The sequence below is a fragment of the Sceloporus undulatus genome, chromosome 3 (assembly GCF_019175285.1).
Source record: "Sceloporus undulatus isolate JIND9_A2432 ecotype Alabama chromosome 3, SceUnd_v1.1, whole genome shotgun sequence".
In the NCBI taxonomy this organism is placed as follows: Eukaryota; Metazoa; Chordata; class Lepidosauria; order Squamata; family Phrynosomatidae; genus Sceloporus; species Sceloporus undulatus.
Window position 1 is genome coordinate 184885578 of NC_056524.1, and position 12782 is coordinate 184898359.

The 12782-nt window shown below is 38.5% G+C and overlaps 1 protein-coding gene across 4 annotated transcripts in view; it reads right to left on the bottom strand.

The window, feature by feature from the left end:
- Positions 1-12782, bottom strand: part of LRRC27 (leucine rich repeat containing 27) — an 84529-nt gene that overhangs the window by 47104 nt on the left and 24643 nt on the right. For 2 of the 4 annotated variants that reach the window (XM_042456714.1, XM_042456713.1), the window contains exons 6-7: positions 12385-12507; positions 3913-4153 (exon numbers count right to left, since the gene is read on the bottom strand). In XM_042456714.1, the coding sequence (XP_042312648.1) occupies positions 3913-4153; positions 12385-12507 (364 nt within the window). The remainder of the gene's footprint in view (positions 1-3912; positions 4154-12384; positions 12508-12782) is intronic. The other 2 variants (XM_042456716.1, XM_042456715.1) reach the window with 1 other exon arrangement.

Consider the following 12782-nt stretch of genomic DNA (forward strand, 5'->3'; position numbering starts at 1 on the left):
AAAAAGTGACAATCCTACAATCATGGACAGATGACAGCTATGTCAAAAAGATGGCTATGTTGTCTAGAAAAGAAAAAAACAACTCCAGTGGGCAATCCAGAATGTAATCTGCACTATGAATCAACAAGAACAAGGAGTCAATGCCTAATAGAATTCATCAGTGTAGCATTGCGTTTTCAAGCTGTTCCCTAAGGAATTCTGAGGTTTTTCAGTATTGTACTGGGAACTCTCTGCTTTTTTTAATTGGCATTATAAAAATATAATCAAATTATAAGAGATATGATTCATATCAGCTTCCTACTCCTTATCCTTAGTTTAACCAACCCAATAGAGTGGGGTGGGAAAAGTGCAGTCCATCATGGGTCACATATGACTTTCAGGCCTCAAAAAGGACCCAAAGGACTTTTACTCCCAAACCTGGACTTTGTTTTGTTACAACATCCTCTCATGCTGCTTCTGATTTCCTCTACGGTTTAAGAAAGAGCTCTTTTGGACCTAAAGAAACTGGGGTGGGTTGGGAGAAAGAAGGAAACATTGTCCCACACCCCTTAAAACAGGGGTGGGCAAAGTGCAGGCTACACGTGGCCCCTGAAACCCCTGCAAGCCCCTAGATCCCAAACATTTCAGCGAGCTGATTGTCAGGTGATTTCTTCCTCCTGAAAACTGGTCAAAAGCTATCAAAAGTGTCCCTTTAGCCCTCCAGAGCCCCCCCCAAATTTCCCCAAAAGCAAAAAATAAAATAAAATAAAAAGCTACAAATTAAGCAGCCAAAATGGCAGCCAAAAGTGACATTGCATCACTTTGGGCATACTGAAACATGCTGGCCCCCATCACTTGTGCAGTTGCCTACCCATGAATTAATGTTTGTCATAGGCAATTTGAGTAAAAGAATATGCGAGCTGGAGCTTGGTGGGGATGCAGTCCTCCAAGATCCCATGGCTGTTGCCTAATCATGTAATATAAGAGAAGATCAATGGCCTGCTGTATGAAAAGAGTGTAATATATACAGACCACCACTGGGTGGAAAGTTTCCATGGAAAATACTCTGTATATCACTACCAATCCTCTGAACAAATCTTGCCAAGAAAACACCACTATAAGTTCATTTTAGGGTCGGCTTAAGTCGGAAATGACTTGAAGGCACACAACATACCACCCCCCATTCTATTCCTTACACAGTTATCAGAAAATGTTACGTATGGTCTATCGTGATTCACACAACATAACTTTAATGTGGGTAACAAAGACACTTAAATAGTTAAAGATTTCTTATACCTTGGCTGAGCCATTAATCAAAATGAAGACTGTACTCAATAAATCAGAAAAAGACTTAAGACTTGGAAAGGCAGCCATGTAGGAACTGGATATGTAAAGACATATCATTAAATACCAAAGTCACAATCATCCAGGGCCAGGCCATAGTACAGTCAGTCTTCTGTATCCAGAGATTCTTTATCCACAAATTCAAGCACCCACAGGCTGAAAATATTTCAAAAAAGTATAAATTCTAACCAGCAAACCTTGATTTTGCCATTTTAAGTAAGGGACACCATTTTACTATGCCATTTTATCTAATGGGATTCGAGTATCCACTGATTTTGGTATCCATGGGATGGGGGGTATCCTGGAACCAAACCCTAGCAGATAACAAGGGCTGACTGTATTTCTGATTTTTATGTAATACTGTGAAAGCTAGACAACAAAGAAAACTGACAGGAAGAGAATCAACATATTTGAAAAGTAGTGTTGAAGAAGATTAAAAAGACAAATGAATGGGTCTTAGAGCAAATCAAGCCTGAATTAGAAGAGAAAATATCTATACTGAGGCTGTTGTACTTGGCACATACGTATGTATTATAGGAGAACATGACTTATTGGAAAAGACTGTAGTCTATGCTTGATATAGTGGAAGGATGTAGCGAAGACTACATTATAGTTTCAATCAAGGTAGCCATGGCCCTGGGTTTGCAAGACAAGATCAGGGTATTTTATGACTTGAAATTTTGGAAGTCTTTTGTTCACACGATCATCATAAGTTGAAGTCAACATGATAACAAATAACGAAAACAAGTGTTCTATGCCTTATTCTTATTGCATGACATAATCACAATATAGCAATGGCAATAGTATATACATTTCTATACAGTACAGCTTATCAGTGAACTCAGCTCTCTCTAGGTGGTTTACAATCTTTAAACTAATTGCCCCTAACAACCTGGGTATTCATTTTACCGACCTATGAAAGGATGGAAAGCTGAGTCAACCCTGGAGTTCTTTGGGACTGAACTCACAACTTTGTGGCTGCAGTACTGGCATTTAACTACTGCACCACCAGCACAACACACAGGAGACGTGCATGGCTTAGATCTAGGCTATCTGGCAAACTCTATCTCCCCATATGGACATGCCCAGACCCTGAGTTCTGCAGGAGAAGCACTTCTTTCAATCACACAATCTTCACTTGAAAGGTTGGTGGAAACAAGAGGTAGGCCCTTCTCAGGGGCTGCCCCTACACTTTGGAACTCTCACTCTGAGTACAGAATAGACTGTGAGCTTTCTATTGGCAGATGAATTTCAGAACTGAAGGCTTTTAAAGAAAGGGCTATAAGAAGGTGCTGTATTGTTTTAATATCGGTTTTTCTCCAAAGGGGCTCAATTTCCCCACCTGGAGAACAGCAACAGCAACAGCAGCAATGGGTGAGGTGGCAGCAGCAACAGCTCAATGACATGTTGGGTGGCATCTGAACATTTGCCCATCATCACACTAGACCAGGTAAGTGCCAGGGGCATGAATAGAGTTGGCCCATCATATCCTACCCACGCATTCAGCATCTTAGTGTATGTTTTGAATTAATTTAATTTTGTTAATCGTTTAATTATCTTTCTATCTTGATTTTTGTATGTTTCTATTATACTGTAATCATTTTAATTTGTAAGGCAGCTTGAGTTGTTAAGAAGAAGAAATATGTAGAGAGATCTTATAGTACCTTTGAGACTAACTGAAAGAAAGAAGTTGGCAGCATGAACTTTTGTAGGCTTCAGTCTACTTCCTCAGATGCTTTTGGAAGAAGGAGAAGGAGGAAGAGGAGGAGGAGAAACATCAGCTGGGGTTTGGTTTCAGGACCCTCCTCCCATGTATACCAAAATCTGTAGATGTGCAAGTCCCATTAAATACAATGGAGTAGTAAAATGTTGTCCTTTATATAAAATGGCTAAATCAAGGTTTGCTTGTTGGAATTTATATTTTTTGGAATATTTTCAAGCCACGGATGGTTGAATTCATGGATAAAGAATCCATGGATATGAAGGGCTGACTATATTATCTTTATTTGACAATTTGCAGGGCTGAGGGTTGATCACATAACCACCATGAATCTACTGTATAGTCAAAATAACAAAGTAACCAGTGGGTGCTATAAGACAAAAAGCTTTTTCAAGATGGAGACCATAGAGCTGCATCTTGTAATGGCAGAGCCACAACTCTTTTGTCAAAAGGAATGTACCATCAATGGCAAAGAATCTGATAACACAAAAAGCATTGAATGGTTAAGCAGGTTGACAAAGGATTGGAGTGTTCAACATTACAAAAACCAATGCAATTTATTATTTACTGAACCATGGATTTTTGGCTTTTAATGCTCCTCCATTTTCATGGACTTAGAGTCCATGTCCCTTGCCCATTTGCGAGTGGCAAATGGAGGGGGACAAAATGGGGCATGCACCCGGGCTGCCCCCAGGCGTGTGTCGCCATTCAAGCCAATGGGGCTTGAATATTGGCGATTCTTCATTTTTGCAAGGGGGTCCAGAATGGATCCCCCATAAAAACAAAGGGGCGACTGTATTACAATTTTAATATGTTATACCCCATAAAGAATATAAAAACACAGCAAGATGCATCATATATTTTATTACCTGGATGAAACCATGGATGGTTTATGAGAAACGTTTTCTTTTGTCCTGGTTCTCCTGAGGGCAGGCATGGATTCGTTGGCTACCAAATTGTTAGCCAAATACTCTTCTTTTTCATCTTGGATAAATTCATCCCTTAGCTTCTGAAATCGTATCATTTCTTCCTCATTAGGCCATCCATCTGACAAATCCAAACTGGATTTCATGACGTCTGTCAAGTTTAACTTTTCAACAGGAGGCATTTCTATTGAAATCAAAAAAAAGGTCACTATACTCATCAGCAGAACCAACTATGAAGGGGAAATGGCAAAATAAAATCTGCTCCCCCTGCAGCCTTCCCCCCCCCCCCCTCTTTTTCCCTCCTCTCTCCAGAGCTGAACATAAAGACTTTACAGTTGAAAGGATGCCTTGGTTTCTTCAGCCTCTACCCCCTTCTCTATTATAGTACAATCATCATCTGAAGAAGGAACAGGGGGAATGAAAACAAAAAAATAATAATACTAAAGTAAATGGAATTATTTTGTCACACAGAACAAAGGATGAAAGAGAAAACATTTTGCACCCTGCTGCTCAAATCACACTAGAACTGTATTTTTCTACATCCCACAGTTACAGTCTGTTTAGGCTATATCCCCCTGGAAGAGTCATTTGTAAAAAAAATACACACTCAACGGGTGAGGTATAGTGCTTTTTCTTGTCTCCTAAAAAAGTGTCTACCACCAATTAGTTTCTTTACACATTGCTGGGTGCTATGAGTTCCTATTGTCTTTACACCATAAAGGACCAAATGTCATTGATTCTCATTTACTGTCAATGACAGACAATTTCCACCAGTGCTTGTTGGCTGGGATCCCAAAAATGGAGGCAACTGCATCTACCTTGCTACCCACATCCAATGTCTAAGTTTACCTTGTAACCACCTGCTGGTTAGGAAGGTTGTTGGGTTTTTTAAATCATTATTTCAAAATAGATAATACAATATCATACACAATTTAATAAAATACAATATAACATGCATTCGTTTTTTCTTCCCTCCCTCCCTCCCTCCCTCCCTCCTTCCTCCCTCATCATAATCATAATCCTTTTGTTGGAATATTTTCTCATCAGCTACTTTCTCTTACTTTTCCTTCCATTACATAATTACTGCAACCTTCCCACGCATCCAGAGAGCACCCCATCTTCTCACACACTAGGAACACCTCTGTTTAGTAAGGACACATAATCATAATCTTTTACAAGAATGTTCCAGAAATATTCGTGGCAGACCTACAAGTGACGCTTACATATCTCCCCCACTTCCTCAGGTGTCTCATATTGTCTGCCTTTTACTTGTAAAGATTTACTTGTTTTATACGGTGGGCCCTCGGCATTCGCTGGGGTTAGGGATGCTGGGCCCTTGTGAAAGTGGAAAAACAACAAATCAAAAACCATATTATTTTTACCTGAAAGAACACCTCTCTAGGAATCTCTGTTCTCTCCAGTGAAACCCTATAGTCAACATCTCCCAGAAGTTTATAAATTTGTGCTGGAAGACCTACAAATGCCTAGAAACTTTCGTGATTGTTCACAGATGTGAGTAACATATTCTTTCTAGGAAACTCTAGGTCCTGCAGTGAAACCTCTGGCAAAATTTGGCCATAAAGATGCATTGGACCTAGCAATTCCTAGAGCAAACATATTTTGACAACCTATGACTAGTATAGGTTCTGTATTTGGTGCAGTAGAGGAGTATGCGAGAGAAGTGTGTTTTTCATCAAAACTTGGAAGTAACAGTCTTTAATATATGGCTACTTAACTGAAGCTAGTTTGCAGTCCAGGTTGTTTCAGAGTCCCATTGTCTTCAGTTGACAAACTCCTTGTTAAGTATATCTATAATTGCAAACTAGATCACACTCTTATGCTCTTGGAATGGAATTTCAGCAAAACAAATATTATGTTTCATATGTGACTGTGAATAATCTGTGACTATAAATCTTCATTAATACTGCAAATTCCATTTTTACATGTTAATTTCAAGTTAACATGCAAAATTTCATTTGGACTGAACACACATATTTAATAGAATTGTTGAATTGTTTGCAGTTTATCTAGTGCAAGCTGCCTTACATATTTTTGCACCACTGATCTGAAGTAAAGCCTGCTTTACTGAAGTAAGTAAACTTGAAGTAACTTTTAAAAAGTCACTTTTAAAAACTTGTCTCTTGAGCCTAAAATAGGTTGAGGTGAGTAAAGCCAAAAATAAAAATAAAATAAAATAAAAATAGCAAGACTATCATATCCCCTAGGGCAAAAGTGCATTTTGAATAAACATTAATTTTAAATGTAAATAAAAATAGATTGGCGGGAGGAAGAGGTTTGTAGTAGGGCATGTGGTCTTCCAAAGTCTGATGAGGTTTGTATGCCATCCCTAACCTAGATAGTTGCCTTCTCCTAATTTAAAGCAAACAGTTGGGCATGGCTATTTTGTATAAGAAGGATAGATATTTAAATTAAGAAATAGAGGCAGTTCAAGTCTAGGAAGGAATTAATATGGAGATGGATTGATTATCACTGCAATACTTAGGAAAAAGCTGACAATTATAAACTCCCCTTTTCCTTTCAGGGCAGTGCAAATTCTTCCAAAGGTTCATTTAATCCCTCATTTCTGGGTTGTGAGTGTCCAGAAATGAGAAGGATGAGATAACGGCCGAAACTCCTGGCACAGACTGAGAAAAATTGCCCAGCTACAGCTAAAACAATATACATAGCAGAGTACAAAAACAAAAACGCACAGCTATTGGTATTGGCAGTGCACTGACCACTTTTCACACTTAAAAGAAAAAACTCACAGAAAGATTGATTCATCCAAAGTTCTGGAGGCTTTTATCTTCAGGTTACAAAATGTACAATATTATACAGTACATATATACATACGCCTCTCTGACTTCCAATCAACTCCAATGTCTCCAGCTCCAAACTAATCCAACTAGCTCACAGCAACAACCTCCTGCTTCAACAATAGCTCCCAACTGACAACAGAACATGTGGTCAGGCTAGTGCCACATAGCATGATGCAATCCTGTAGCAACCTTACATCATCCCATGTACTAATGTCTCAATAGTCAGTAGCTGTCTCACAGAATACGTGACATCTGTCAATCAAAGTATTTAAAAGCATATTACTCTAACATAGAGTAAATAATGCAATAGAAAACTGTCAGACTCCAGCACCTAATGCACAGATGTAAAAAATGCTAGAACCAGAAATATGTTTCAGCAAACAACTACTGCACGAGTTAAGAAAGCACATGTAGATAAACATAGGAAGAAAGGGTTAGGGCAGAATCCAGGCCCCAAAGGGTGTGCATAGGGCATGGCGCAACAGGCCAGCTGAAACCAGCACAGAAGGAGGTGTTAAAATCTAACCCAGTCTAGCCCCTAGATCCATGCATATTACCATGCTACACCTAAGTTATGCTCAGGAAGAATCTGTAACCAGCTGTCCTATAGAATCATAGAATCATAGAGTTGGAAGAGACCACATGGGCCATCCAGTCCCACCCCCTGCCATGCAGGAAATCCAAATCAAAGCATCCCCAGCAGATGGCAATCTAGCCTCTGCTTAATGACCTCCAAAGAAGGAGACTCCACTACACTCCGAGAGAGTGTGTTCCACTGTCGAACAGCCCTTACTGTCAGGAAGTTCTTCCTAATGTTGAGGTGGAATCTCTTTTCCTTTAGCTTGCATCCATTGTTCCGGGTCCTCTTCTCTGGAGCAGCAGAAAACAAGCTTGTTCCCTCCTCAATATGACATCCTTTCAAATATTTATCACCTCTTAACCTTCTCTTCTCCAGGCTAAACATCCCCAGCTCCCTGAGTCGTTCCTCATAGGGCAAGGTTTCCAGACCTTTCACTATTTTAGTCGCCCTCCTCTGGACCCGCTCCAGTTTTTCAATGTCCTTTTTGAATTGTGGTGCCCAGAAATGGACACAATATTCCAGGTGGGGCCTGACCAGAGCAGAATACAATGGCACAATTACTTCTCTTGATCGAGACACTATACTTTTATTGATGCAGCCTAAAATTGCATTGGCCTTTTTAGCTGCCGCATCGCACTGTTGACTCATGTTCAACTTGTGGTCTACTTGGACTTCCAGATCCCTTTCACATGTAGTTTCATTCAGCCAGGTGTCCTGCATCCTATATCTGTGCATTTGATTTTTCTGCCCTAAGTGCAGTACCTTACATTTCTCTGTGTTGAATTTCATTTTATTAGCTTTGGCCCAGCTTTCTAGTCTATTCAGATCATTTTGAATGTTGATCCTGTCCTCTGGAGTATTAGCTATTCCTCCTAATTTGGTGTCATCTGCAAATTTGATAAGTATGCTCCCAATTCTGTCATCCAGGTCACTGATAAAGATGTTGAATAACACTGTGCCCAGGACAGAGCCCTGTGGGACTCCACTGGTCACTTCCCTCCAGGATGAAAAGGAGCCATTGTTGAGCACCCTTTGGGTTCGGTCAGTCAACCAATTACACATCCATTTAACAGTTATTTTGTCAAGCCCACATTTTACAAGCTTGTTTGCAAGAATGTCATGGGCCTTCAGTTCAAGCCCAAATACTATTTAATCGATTCAAAGCTAGGGATGAGAGTCTGCTAAGAGAAATAGAAGCTGATCTGTAAAGCATCTCAGGAAAGGGAAGTTAGTCCAACAAACCCTCAAAAGGAATTTTTGCCAAGCTAGTGTATTTTCACACTAGTGTATTGGTGGAAAAGGAAGAAGGCAGCAACATACGGAAGTCTTCAGGGATCAGCTTTAACATGCAGGTTACCTTGCAGCATCTGATAGTTTTGCACTTCCCAGCCACTGGGGTGTGACCTATTCAGTCAAGGATTCTTAGCGAGGTCAGTTTTGGGTTGCTAATTATTCATGGCCTAAAACATGCATTAGTTCAATGGTCTATGGTAGTACACCTACAGGTACACTTAATGGCCTGCATTTGGCTGCACTTGACTAGTCACCTATTGATTTACCCATCCATATGTTGTACGTGCCTTCTTTGACATATCTTTAATTTTATCTACTTCATTATGCCCTGTTGTGACTATCTTTGTTGGAGTATGCTTGGGAGTTATATGGGCATGTATTAACATGAGAGACTATTGTGTACAATTAGCATAATGTAAATTAAATGCCAGAGAAAATATGCATCAGGTAAAAGGGCAACATATTCATCTCCCAAAGTGACTGGCATATTAAATGCTCACAGCCCTAAGGAAGTCTCCTGATATATTCAACCTGAACTTAAAATTTCCCAGCTTCTGAAATGTCATCAAGGCTAGAAACATTTGTGCATGGAACATGGAATCCCTGAAGGATTGGCTTTCTGTCTAATTGGCTTTCAGGATAGAAAATTGGCTATTTTTTATTCATGTATGGGTATTTGCTCGTATCTACTAATGGAATACAAAGAGCCTTTAAAATATAAAAAAGATGGGAGGATTTGGCCAAACACAAAGTATATTCTTGATGTTTCTGAAGACTGGGTGACTTTGGTCCTTAAATGCCTTGCAGTAGAATATACGATATTCTTTCTCATTGAAATAAATGAAAGCAGGAACTTATCCATGGAAAATATGCAACAGATGCATGACCAGTATCTCCCATATTTTTAAGTAAATAGCACTGATGTGTCAAATCCTACTTTGAAGAGTCGGGAAACAGCTCTAGAGGACGGGATTCAAACATTTCCTGCATGCTTTCCTGACAATGCAAGTCCCTTGCAAAGCTGCTCTTAGCTTACTGGTGTGGTAGGGAACATATTTGTTTCACAATACAAAAACAGCATAAAAACACATCCAGGAAAACACATCAAGGAAGGCAATTACACAAGCAAATTATCTGCCACATCTTTTAATGTAAATTTTATTTTTATACAAACAGCTCTTTTTATGATTTCCAGACACATAGTCATAAACCATAATTACTTAAACACATACAAGATGTTTACAAATCTTTACAATAATTTTTGAAACAAATGTTCTAATTGCACAAATACATTTAATGAGGGTAAATATAACATCTGATACAAATATTCCTGACTTTACATTATTTCATCATGTGAGTAGGAATAAAGCAACAGTTATAAGTTTCCTTGCCATACAATAAAACATAATCATTTTCAGTTTTGTACAGTGGCAGCACATTCTTCAAACAAAAGATTAATATTCTATTTTTCTTACTGGCTATAATAGGCAGAAATAGGAAGCTAAACAATCTCAAGCTATTTTTATGATTTTAAAAGGACATACAGTAGTTTAACAATATTTTTGCCTGTAACAGAGAATTCATCTACTCACTCCTTAGAGAAGTGGCATCATGATTGAGCTTGGTATGTGTGTGTGTGTGTGTCTCATTCCAAGGCTGAGGTACTTTCCCTGGTAAGAGCACAGGCCACTAATATTTAGATAATATTTTAATATGACTGTGTGCTTTGTGTTCATGTGTGAATGGACGCATCAGTCTCCTCTAAGGATGGGCTCCTCTGTACAGCCCTTTACATCTCAGGGGCTGTCCGCTTCCATGGAGAGGAAATTACATGCAGAACCTGGAGACATGACAGCAATGCACTTCAAATGCTATGTTTCTGACATTATGTTTTATGTTAGGGTGGACATGCACATATGGCTCTTTTTAGTTCACCCTGACCCTGTGCAAACTGCATGCTATGGTCACTTTCTATCTTTAAAATGTTTTAGGGTGTGCGTTTGAAAAAGTGCATTTAGCAAGAGATTAGTTTCCCAAAACCAGAAAGTGATAGGAATGGATGGGGGTAATAATTGTTGTGTTTTGACTTTGTCAGAGTTCAGGAAGTCAGATATATATGTGAGTGCTGTTTTTATTTTTTGTAGAGTTGTTGTAAATTTGTTTTGTATTTTTTATGTGTTTTTGTAAATGTATGTGTGTGTCGTTGTTTTTAACACAATAAAAATATATTATAAAAAAAAGAAGAAGAAAAAAAAGGGGGGGGGGAGAAAAAGTGCCTTTATAATGAAAGCCTCATGTGATTGTACTTTTCGGTTACAAATTCAGTATTTCCAAGCAAACTGTATTTGAACAGGGGCTTATATGTGAGAGGATGACTTCTTGGAACAGATGGATGATTCTCTCCCCTGCTTTATGACAAAGCACTCCTGGTTAGTATTAGTAGCTTTTTTGTGATAAATATAGTGGAATACACTGCATTTAACCTAAAACATTTTTTTTAAAAAAAATAAGACTCTAATTAAGAAGGGAGTGCCACTTCACACAAGTCTTTTCTATATGTTTCAGTTTTGAAAAATAATTTTAAAATTATATATATATATAAATTAAATAAGACCATCTTACTTAAATGTAAGTAAGTGTAACATATTTCCTTATGTTCTACCTCTACTGTTCACACTATTGATAGCAACACTGAGCAAATGCTTCAAAGCATTCAGTTTGTCTATGGCAGGCTTCTCCGAGAACTTCTGGATTTAAATCGAGTAACATCTATAAATCACAAAATTAAATAAAAGTTATTTCATAGATGAAGTTCAAGCCTTGCCAGGGTCACAATATCATTGATTAATTTTAATTTTAATTTAATATCTATCCCACTTTTCTCCCACTATGAGATTCAAGGCAACTTACAGTATAGGCTAAAACAGAACAAAGCTAAAACAATGTAAAGTACATTTTTTTAAAAAAATGCACAAGTAATCAAGCACCGATGCTGCAGAAATATGCAAATGATGGCAGTAACACTAGCAAAATTGCAGGACATAGAGTTTCCTAAATGCTTAATATAAATAGACTATAGGGACTATGGAAGTTCCCAGGAATGGATCTGCTTAATTTGAGATGGAGTACAGTGACACATATTATGGACTTTGCCCAGCACATGTGTAACACCATAAAACTACCTAATCTAGGTAGGACTTTACTTGATATGCTGGATCCAAACATTAATATATAATATAACAATATTTTCTCACACTAAAGATGTACAGCCATCACAGTTGAACTGTTGTCATCATCACCATCATTATCATCTTGCCATCAAGCCCATGGTTTGCAATTATGCAATTCTTCCAACTTCATCAACTTGCATGTTCCAATTTTTCCCAGTTTCTAGTTTATAATAACTGCAGTTTGTCATTATATCCAAATTGGGTAAGCTACTCCATAGTTTTGGATTGAAGGAACAATATGGTTTGAGGTTAGAGTCTGTTTCAGTGTCACTGCAAACTATGGTTACTGTAAACCACAAACTGAATGAGGAAATTAGACCATTAGCAGAGGAGAAGGAGGAACATGAGCTTGAGTCACAGCCGATTACACTTTGGCTGTAACATCTGAAGCAGGCCACAGTGTGATTCTAAACAAAGCATTTGTAAGAACGACACATACAAAAAATAATACAGAAATGTTGTTGTCTTTAAACTAATGCTCTACTGAACTCACTAAGAAAGCTCATCTGTTTCCACAATTCGCTGAAGGCTTTCCTACGCTCTGGTGGTCTGTCGCATTTTTTCTTGTATTCTTTAACAATGGCCTTTGCTTCTTGTTCTAGTGGAGAAGACAAGTCTGCGAAATACAGAATTTCAAGGTATGTACTTAATCTATCACACACTGTATCACAGAATCTTAGAGTTATATGGGATGTGTGTGTGGGCAAGGACCATTTAGCCCAACCCTCTGCTGTGCAGGAACAGGCAACTAAAGCTCTCCTGAAATATGTCCATCCAACCTCTGTTTAAAGACCTCCAAAGGCAGCCTATTCTATGGTCCAACAATTTTTCGGTCAAGACATTCTTCCTAATGTTTAGCTGGAATCTCTTGTCTTGTAATCCGAACAGGTG